An 11,633-nucleotide genomic window follows, 5' to 3' on the forward strand; every position below is an offset into this window, starting at 1 on the left:
TTACTATGCAGACTCGATGCTTTTAAATAGTTGTAATCATTTTTAATGCTATATCACTCGGTTTCAATTTATATGTACATTAAATATGATCGAAATTCTAACTGCTACTTTTTTTTTTTAATTTTTATTGCACCCATCTAAATATTTGAAAACATTTCATATATTTTTTTAATGTTGAGAAATATTTTTTATTTTGAATCTGCTCATTAGTTTTCAATTTCAGCAAAATATTTAATAAAATATTTATATAAAAAAGATCCCAAAATTCAGATAGGCTGTATACATAATAAGATCTGATTATATCTTTATTTTTTTATTTTCTTTCTTTATACATTTTTAAATATTATTTATAATAGATTGCAAATATCTAAATAAATAATTTTGTTGCGTTAATTTTTAATATTCGTTTTTTAATTAGAAAAGATTTAAGTATACACAATATACACAATAAAAAGATTATATATGTTTGTTAATTAAAATAAAATTATTTTTATATATAAAAAGAAAAGATATTTTCTGCTTATTTATGAAACTACTAATAATTCACATTTATAATACATATCATTTTGAAATAATGCACGATCATGCATACATAGAAATTTTATATTACTATAAATTTTATATTACTATAAAATTATTTATTTTTGTTATATATGTATATATTATTTATTATTTTAAATTATTTCATCACTGTGCTTTATCAACTTCATTGCCATTACTTTCAACTCTTTTTTCAAAATTTTTCCTGAACTTGTATATGGAAACTTACTCAGGAATATCACTCCTCCACGTAGTTTACAATCATCCATCATATTGTTTGCTACAAAGTCTATTAATTCTTGTTCCATCACCTGTACAAAGAAAATTAAATCAATGACAGAAAGATCATTCTAATATAAAAAAATTATTTCGTTACATTAAAATGTAATATATAGACGTAATGATATTCTCTCAATATACGCAATAATGTTTAATTCAATTTACTATTTAATAAAGGAAATAGAAATTTCTATATTAATTATATATTTAAAATATTAAAAAACACATTAATGTGATAATTTTACCATTATCTTTAATTTGTTTTTAATTGAATTATTTCATTGAGTCTCTAAAACAATATCTTTACTTCTATACAAGACATTCTATTCATTAAATTTTTAAAGAAATATCAGGATGAATATGCTAAACCAGTTTGCAATTATCAAATAGATTTCATTTAGTAAATTATTGTTTTACTATTCCATATTATATTTTTATTTAAAGAAATTTTATTTAAATTTATAATAAAGCAACCTTAGCGCCAGGTTGCTTTATTATAAAAGCAAGTGGATGTTCGTCATCTATAGCATGAGGTATTCCTATTACTACAACTTCTGACACTGCTGGATGTGATATCAAAACATTCTCGATTTCTGTGGGAGAGATTTGATATCCTCTGTACTTTATGAGATCCTTTATTCTGTCTACAATAAATATTTCCCCATCTTCATCTATATAACCAATGTCACCCGAATGTATCCAACCTAAAAATAATTAATATAATTATATTAACATATTATAATTAATATAATTATACAATATTATTTAATAATTATTATGACAGAAAGAATCTGTTTACCATCCTTATCAATTGTATTTTTTGTTGCCTCGGGATTTTTGTAATAACCATTCATTATGGATGGTAGTTTCAGCCATATTTCTCCTGACTGATTCGGATTAAGTACTTTTCCGGTTTCTGGATCTACGACTTTAATTTGCCCAGTTTTGACTATTGTCCCACAAGATCCGTTTTTGTGATTCGGTAGTTGCATTGTTATAATACCGAGTTCCGTCATTCCTAGGAACATAAAGTATACGGACGAAATTTTTTACAATAAATAAATATACATTATTAACCGAAAAGGATATTTTACATGTTTCAGCTTATTATTTAATATCTTATTGCATTAATAATGTTTACCGTAACATTGCAATATTTGAACATGTGGCAAAAGATGCTCCAGTTCTTCTTGCACTTTTGGCCTAATTGATGTACCACCGAACATTACAGTTTTCAAAAATGATAATGGATATTTCTGTATGCAATTTGATTGGTGTAAACGATTCATCATGTTTGTACTGAGGAACACAGTTTCTATCTAAATAGTAAAATAATAATTTATGCTTTTACTATATTATGTCGAGATATGATATAAAATTTAATTGCATTTAAATATAAAATTATTTATAAAATTAACAATATTAATAAATAAATATTATTTTTATTTAATTATTTAATATCTATCATTAATTAAATGTAGAAATAAATAAAAAAATAATTTATTACTTACAACAGTAAATATAAGACTAATAGATTATGATACATTCTTTTTAGTTTTATAGTTAGCATTTATTTTGATTGGAACATTTTAATATCTATTTCATTATTCATTAAAATGCTTGTAATTCTTAATTGTACGATAAATACTAGCAGAAAATTAAGCATCTTATTATAATAAATTTTAAATTTTATTATAATAACTCTATTATAATTATTATTATGAAATAAATTGCCTCAATTTTATCACAGAAATTACGAGTAATTAAAGCAAACATTGTAATTGTTTATAAAACCTATATATAGTTCAGATAAGCGTAATAACGTATCTCGTTTTTAGTAATTACTTCTTTAAAAATAAAAAATTAAAAAATTAAAATTCTTTTATTTCAATTATTCGATAAAAAAACTTTTCAGATAAAATAATATTACTTTATATTTCTGGATTAATCGGCAAGTCATCTCCTCGTCAAATTCTGGATAAATAATTGCTTTGGTACTTTGTATGATTCCGCTGAAGCTCATTATTACCCCAGTAATCCAATAAATAGTAGAAAACCAAAGTGATGGCACATTGGTCAAGTTTATTTCATATTGAAGGCTGATAAATAACATAGCGTAGTTAGACAGTTCGACACCCTTTGGTATTCCTGTAGTGCCCGACGAATGCATAATGCACGCTGTCTTTTTAATGTTATCGAGTTCGATGTAACGGAAATTAGTCACTTCCACATCGTTACAATTTTTCAGGATATCGGAGAATGAAACTGCGTCGACATGCTTACCAAAAACCACTACCGTAGCATTGTAATTCTGCTTCTTTATCGCACTTAAAATGATATTAACAGATTTCTCGCTACAGAAGATCATCTTTGGCATCATCAGTTGCAAAAAGTACAATGCAGTTTCTGATATAACAAATAGCTCATAAATAATAAAAAATAAACGCTAAATAATATGATTAAATTATATTTAATTAACACAAAATAAATAAAATTGTTATTATAAGGAAGGCATTATTTTTAATGCCCTCTAATTTAATTGGGTGTGATACGTGAGAACATTTGATAATAATTATCGCGCAAAATAACTTACGCAAGTCCATGTTTTCATTCCATGGATTGAAAATCGCGTTGATATAAGTTGTTGAAAGACAGGGCACGATAGAATTAAGATGATTGCCTGTACATATACTGATAACATCGCCAGATTTGATTCCTTTTTTTTGTAGCCACAATGCGCATCTCACAACTTTATTTTGCAGCTCCGCGTATGTGACCGTTTCTTCAGTGCAAGCGTCCAACTGCATAGTATTATTATAAAAATGTATCAAAATTACAAGAAATTAATTATGTTGTAGAGTTATTAGACTTATGATTAAAAGAACAATTTTTAGTTTTGGAGTATCAATTTTTTATCAATTGTATATATATATATATATATATATATAAAACAAAATTTAAGCATTACTTTTCTGCAAATATTTGTACTTAGTTTTTAAGTAATTTTATTTAAACTTTAATGTCCTATAAATAAATTCTTCTTTTAAAAACGTATGTTAAATCATGTTTGAGACGTTAGATAATGTACTGAAATAATAACGTATTTATTCAACGTATTTATCTAATTGTGAGAACTACTTTTTAAAACTTTAAGATAATTTTTCTCTTTAGTGATATATTAAAGACAAATAAAACAAATTGTTGCTAGTTAGGATTAATTCCACAATTATTCCAAATTATATATTTTTACTTACTTGTGCGATTTTATCCTCATGGCTTTTAATGGTAATCCACATTAATTCTCCTAAACTTTTATAATTACTCAACTTATGCTGCGCTTGCTCTTTGTAAACGTTTTCCATGGTGAAAATCTGGATGCAACAAATTATACCCAATTTGAACTATTTTTATTTATGGCTGATTCTACTCAATGTATAATTTAACAAAAATACAATAAAGTTAAATAATATAACTTAAAGCAATGTATTAAATTTGACTCAAATTTAGTTTATTATCTTAATTTTTATTTGATTTAATTGTTATTCACTGTTAGATATTAAATGAGCAACGGTAAACTATGTTCACATTAATGTACTGTTGCAATAACATTAATGTGAACGTAGTTTATCGTTGCTTCTTTAATAACTAAAAGTGTATGAAAAATGTTGTGATAAGCAATATCAATTGCTCATCACAATGTTTTTATCTTACATGTCTAAAGATCTATATGCCCGAGAACAAAATGTTATATATACATATATGGGCATATTTTATATATATATATATATATATATATATATATAATTACATATAATTGTTTATAATTATTTATATGTCAATTTTTTATATAATTATATTTAATTTTATATAATTATATATTTTTTTCAGGTATTTTACAACAATCTTTTGATTTGTAACATTGACGACATTGATTTGTATATTTACGACTTTTTAAATATAATAATCATAGAGACATGATGGATCATATTTATATACATATAAAAGAGATTTAAACTTGTAAAGAATACACAGTACCATCGGCAAATGTAAAAGTATCCGTATATAATGGAATAGAATTCTCAAAATTGAATAAAATTAAAATATATCTTAAATAAACGTGGTTATAATTTTAAAAATTAGAAAACAAAGAACATAAAAAACCACAGCACAGGTTGTCGGTTGTGATAATCAAATTTTCAACAATAAAAAATTTTTTTTTTAAGCGTTTATCAATACAACATATCAATCAATAAACAATTAAACGTTTCGGCCACAATCTAGCCATCTTCAGTAATTAAAAATCTTCTTAAGGCGCAAATTTACATTTAGTTGAGTTAAATACAACAGTCGGTTGTTAAAATAAAATAAAAGTGTTCTTATTTGTGTGAAGATGCATCGTACAATAATCTTACAATGCCAGTTTTCATATCCGGACAATGTAGAACAAGAATTTCCAGATTCTAATCAGAATAAAATTGTATATCGTTAATCTCTTATACTCGAAATATAAAGCATAGACACGTTACTTGTTTTACAGCCAAAAAACTAAGCGGTGGATCTCAAATATCACTTTGCACACTTAAAATTTAGTCGTGACATTGTGTGTTGTTACTAGTAATAACATGTATTTTACCACTATTTATATACCGAGTCAAAACTCTCGAAAGTTCCAAAACAATTATTGAAAGAAAAGGAGAACCTACCTAAGAAAAGGAAGATAAATATCAGGCAAACCTTCCGTGTCACTTTACTTGTTGATATCTCTTGTTTGTTTTTTTATATGTATCATTTCCGAAATTCTTTTTTTAATCAAAGATTCCGTGTCTAAAATTTCTATATTCTCCCAATCCAAGTCATGCATCCCGCTAAGACGATGACGCGAAACAACGGAGATCTCAGAAGACGGTTTCCTTACATGCGCTTTATGTTCCTTTATCCGAGTTTTTAATTTTCGTTTTGGCCCACGTATGATGATCCGCAGTTTTGACAGTTTATTTTGTAGACTAATCCGCTTTTTTCATACTTGGAAAGAGAATCTTTTCCCGTCTTAATAAACTTATTCATTGTATTCATAGGTTTATAGGCTATATTAAACCCATGAATATGTGAAAGTTTTTTGAATTTTTCAGATATACCAAGATATAGTATCGTGAAAAATTTTTTTGAAATAAAGTTCGAATTGTTTTCTACACGGTTCTCTTCCAAGTTAATTCTATTCGCTAATGTTTTAATTCTGTTGTTTATGGTGGAGAAAACAAATTTCAACGGATAACCATTACACAAGAATACATTAATTAGTTCAACAATGTTTTTTTCCTGGAATTTAGGATGAGACAAAAATATAATTCTATCAAGTTGATCGATAACACTTTATGATATTTATTTTTTTATAGATATCAAAGATTATCTTTCCTTCTTGTTTCATTAATTTAACGTCTAAGAAATTTATACCATTTTCGTCACTATAATCAACAGTAAATTTTAGTCTTTCGTGATATGTGTTAAACAATTCCAGAAATTCATCAACGCTTTCTTTATGCACGGCTAATAAGATGTCATCCACATAACGAAAATAAAAAGATAAAACAATATTATTCTTGGTAATAATTTCTTCTTCCAAATCTTGTAAAACCATATTAGCGAGTATCGGAGAATCCATTGGCAAGCCGAAAATCTGTTTAAATATTTTATTGTCAAACGCGAAAAATGTGGAGTCAATTATGGTCGTAACCGTTTTGATAAATTCGTGCAAAGGAATTGAAGCCACATTACCACTGTCATTCCATCTACGTTCAATACTACTTATAACTAATTCAGTCGGAATATTTGTGTACATGGAAATAACATCAAAGGATACAATACTAAAATCCATATCCATAGCTTTGCCATTAAGTTTATAGACTAAGTCTAAGCTGTTCTTTACATAACCGAAATTATTAACTATATTCTTCTCCAATTGGGTTTTTGAAAGGTCGGTAAAGGATAAAAAGCGCTGTTAATGCAACTAACAATAATTTTTAGAGGGTGACCTTCCTTATGAATTTTTGGCAGTCCATATATCCTGGGAAGTTCGCCGTCAGAAACATACAATTTTTTATATACATTTGAGTCAATATAACCTTTGCTTTTCCAATATTTCAATAAATTTCCGATTTCTGCGGTAATTTTATTAGTAGGATCTTTTTTTATTAAAATGTATATGGAATGATCATTGAGAACGTCATACATTTTTTCCTTGTAACTATCACGGCTCAAAACCACAATGATATTGCCTTTATCAGCTCTAGTGATTAAGATATCTGTATTATCTGAGATCAGTCTCTTCACTTCCGCTACACCTTCACTCAAGACAGTATTTTCAAACGATTTGATATTACATTTATTAATAGATTTTAAAATCTGAATCGTTTCATTTCTAATATTTTTGCTTGTGTCATCATCAGCTTTGAAAAGGTTACCTTCCACATGTTTGATAAACTTACATGTAATAACCTCCTTATTCACCAAATTGTTAGGTAAATTAAATTGCTGACCTAGCTGTAATATTATTATGGCTTTATCAGAGATGCTAATATTGCTTAAATTTATTAGCCAATGTTCGTTAATGTTACGTATATCAAACGACTCGTTAAATATGTCCGGAGTGATGTTAATATTGTAACCTGAGTAAATTTTGTTCGAATTCGTAACCTTAGTCAAAACTGTATTAAATTTTGAATAAAATTATTTGATTGTAATGAAGAAGAAGAGGATCCTGTGTTTGGTGAATAGAAAATTTTTTCCACTATGCAAAACTTATTCTTTCTGATGTACATTCAATAGACAAATGATTAATAAAAACTTATAAACGTTAAAAGTTGATTGCAAGTATTTACTGATTATTTATTGCGCATATCTCTAAATATCTATGATATCTCTCCATCAAATAACTCTAATCCTACACGAAATGTGCACATCAGATCCTTCTTAATATCGCTAATTAAATTTAAATGAACTTAGAAATCTTAAGTCATACTAACATATTAATCAAATTATGCGAATCTTGTGTTATAGATGTGTTATAAATGTTTTGTTGTCCTAGCATATTTTCATTATAACGAATTAACGAATTAACTGTGACAAAATATTAAATATCGCATTAGATAAACATATGTAATAGCTTTTAAAATATTGGACTTACATGTGTCAATTGCAGATACATTATTATGATCCTCGAATTTGCCTTGTTATAATTACCAGGTTAACTATGACAAATTATTAAACACCAAATATTATATATTATATAATGTTGACAACGACAGTAAAAAGAGGGAAATCACATCCTTGTAAATAAGTTATTATAAATAGCATCTAGAGAATCCATGTCGTTGATATTTAAACCATTAATTTGTTTCTTTATATAAATTATTTTTGACATTAGCCTTTTATGTAAAAATTCTTGTTCATCTAAAATAACGCAAATGAGACTAAGCAATATACGGCAAGAAACGACACGGATTCTCTATTTATAATAACTTATTTACAAAGAAGTGATGTGTTTCCCTTTTCTTACTGTCATTGTCAACATTATACAGGGTGTTAGTTAAGTATGTTTAAGACACATGTTTATAGTGACTTTTTTACTTAAAATAAACCACTCTATATGGCAACATACTTAACTAACACCCTGTATAATGTTGACAATGACAGTAAGAAGAGGGAAGCACGTTACTTCCTTGTAAATAAGTTATTATAATAGCGTCTAGAGAATCCGTGTCATTTCTTGCCGTATATTGCTTAGTCTCGTTTGCGCTTGGTCATATATATGCGAACAATAGAATTGATCATTTTTACGAATAATCCAGCTTTGTGCCTGTATGTCATAAGTTTAATATTTTATTAGTCATTATTTATCATCTAATTATTTATTATATGTCTGTTCAATTTGATATTTAATAATTTGTCACAGTTAATCTGATAATTTTTATTTGTTTTATTGTTATTTGTTTATTTAACTATAAATTATGTTATTTTAACAGAAATGTTGAATTTTAATTTAACACAAAATATTTATTAAACAACATAATCATGTTATGTTAAATTAAAATATCGGATATATTACAAAAATCAAAACAAAATTTTAACAAGAATTTGAGTGGACTATTTCTAACACAAATATAAAATGTTTTTTGCTATGTACCTACAGATACTCAAATTTGTACTTAGTTATGTGTAAAAGTCGATAAAATTAAGAAACTTCGAGATATATAGGTTCGAAAAAAAAGAAAAATTTAGAAACGCAAAAAAATCTCGATTTATGATTTGGCAACGTTTTATTCTCCATTTGTGCTATCTTGTATTTTCTCTCCTTCACTCCAATACTCCTCTATATCTGCGATATCTCCTTCAATTAAACGTTTGAATATCATTCCTCTTTTAATCTTCTTGTCACTAGATACCAAGATTACTTATCTTTCCACATATATCGGTCTACTAAGTTCTGTGTCGCTTTCTCCTATACTTCTGTCAAATATTTTAATTCCCTTCCTTTCAATAAAAGGAATTATATTTCTCCCTCTCTTTCGTTCCGCATATCTCGCGTTTTTCATCGCGTCACTCACAGTATTTAAACGAGACTGATGTAATTGATGTGTTGCGAGTATGTGCGCGTGTGTATATGATTTCAGCTATTGGTTTGTCTCTTATTGCATTGTTGTTTTATTCTGGTTTGTTACTGGTAGGCTTTGTAACAGCAATTTTGTTCACGCCTAACATTTGCAAGCTATTATTGTCTATTGTATTTATGTTTATGTTAACTATAGTCTATTGTATCATATTTTATGTCTATTATTCTGTTAATATGTAATCTTTTTTCATATGGCTTTGCAATAAACTAAATTAAATTAAATTAAATTAAATTAAATTAAATTTATAAAGGATGCTGGGAACCCCAGTGTGTACACCTAGAGTTAATTATATATCATTCTTTATTTCAGTTTTTATAATATTTAATTTGTATATTTTTTAAACAAATACTAACACTAAAAACTATCGTACATACTATGTATGTTTTATTTAGAATAATGTGTTATGATAATGGAAATCTTTTATAAGTTTTATAGCAATGTAATTAGCTATTATTACTTTTAAATATTGAAGAGGTTTCACACAAATTGTTATCCTTCTGTTTCTTTAAGAAGAATCTTCAAAATATTTCACAAGGAACACGGAAAAATATTTTTAAATTATCTTATCTCATCCGATTTTATCCGTTTAGCCAATATTTAGAAATTAATATCTCATTATCTATTGCAAAAATTGCAAAATGGTAGAAGAATTTTCGATTTAATTTTTTATTAAGTCAAATAAAAAATAGTACAGGACTCTTAATTTTTTAAAAGACAATATAAAAAAGTATAAGAGTCAACGTAATTAATTATAAATGCAAAAACTGTAATACGATATATAAAAATGTATAAATAAAAAGTCTTTAAATAACACATTGTAAAACATTACATTACATGTTTCAGCTCTTGGATTGAGCCATCTTCAGATAAAACAAATTCACAACCTTAATATGTCCTATACTTCTTTATATTGTTTTTTATTAGGAATATAATGTATGATTAGTGAGCGTTATTTCAGTTATACCCTGTATACTCATACATACTTGATTTTCATGAGACATGTAGGTGATTTTACGGTCATAATTATACTGAAAAAAATATCTAGACTTTTTCCGATTATAATGATCGGATTATCATTTCAAAAAGTAATCTGATTATTTTGATCGGACAAAAAATCCGATCATTTAGTCGGAAATAAATTCATCGGAATATCCGATGAGAAATATCCGTTCGTTACCTTTTGAATGGATTATTCGATTACATTGTGTTCGATCAAGTCTGCATATATTTTTGATCGGACGTTAACTGATCAAATTATACATAGCTAACAAGCATTGATTATTTAACATGAAAATTTTTATACAAGAAAAAGATTTATTTATAAAAATGTGGATTATTTTTTTCTCAACTTTTATAATTTCGAGCACTGTTTTTATATCCTTCATTGTCACACACACTTTTTTTCGATACTGCAATGATATTGCAATTTATGCAGTCAAGAATAAGAACAAATGCGTAATAAAAATCAAATAGAGACACATAATAAAAATCAAATAGAGACACATAATAAAAATCAAATAGATATTCGCACCAGAGATACATGCTAGTTCGATTACAACATGAAAGTAATGCCATCAGCCTAAAGAGTCTACGGAAACAGTCGCTGATCATATGATCAACTATTCTACGATTGACTAGCGCCTTTCAATTAATCGGATATTAAACTTGATCGCGAATAAAATACTTTCTTTTGATTCAAGTCTAATGTCTGATCAAGCTGTAAGTTTCCGGTGAAATTTTAACGGATAGGCATATGATGGCACATATTTCGTTCATATGTAATCAGAAATTACATTTCATCGGATAAAAGTGTTTGTCACTTCATCGGATAATCCTGAATTTAATCAAAATTGATCGAAGAAAGCATTAGAACGGTTATTTCCGATCAAAAGCATTAGACATTTTTCTCAGTATACAAATTAGAAAAAATGAGCGTTTTTTGTTCTTTCTGAATGATTCTTACAGATAATAATTATATAATGATCGAGTTCTGTAGAAAACAGTCGTGGCTTTGGAATTTGCGTAAATTAAAAAATTTTTTTATAATATTATGTATAAGAATAAAACTTTTCAGAGAGATAAAAAAATACACATTTTTTTGTCTGATTTAGCGTGGAATTTCCCATATATTCTTTTATTATAATTCTT

At 26.6% G+C, this 11,633-nt stretch overlaps 1 protein-coding gene across 1 annotated transcript; it reads right to left on the reverse strand.

Annotated features, from left to right (window-relative positions):
- Positions 1–379: 379 nt before the first annotated feature.
- Positions 380–8,035, reverse strand: LOC105147027 (uncharacterized). The gene is made up of 8 exons (XM_087413807.1): positions 8,000–8,035; positions 4,074–4,190; positions 3,413–3,620; positions 2,750–3,225; positions 1,961–2,138; positions 1,619–1,837; positions 1,294–1,523; positions 380–851 (listed from the first exon to the last, which is right to left on the reverse strand). Exons 1-8 carry the CDS (start codon positions 8,018–8,020, stop codon positions 675–677), a joined length of 1,626 nt encoding a protein of 541 aa, XP_087269933.1. The 5' UTR covers positions 8,021–8,035; the 3' UTR covers positions 380–674.
- Positions 8,036–11,633: the final 3,598 nt, after the last annotated feature.

This window comes from Acromyrmex echinatior, chromosome 15 (genome assembly GCF_024713525.1).
Source record: "Acromyrmex echinatior isolate Ae372 chromosome 15, ASM2471352v2, whole genome shotgun sequence".
Taxonomy (NCBI): Eukaryota; Metazoa; Arthropoda; class Insecta; order Hymenoptera; family Formicidae; genus Acromyrmex; species Acromyrmex echinatior.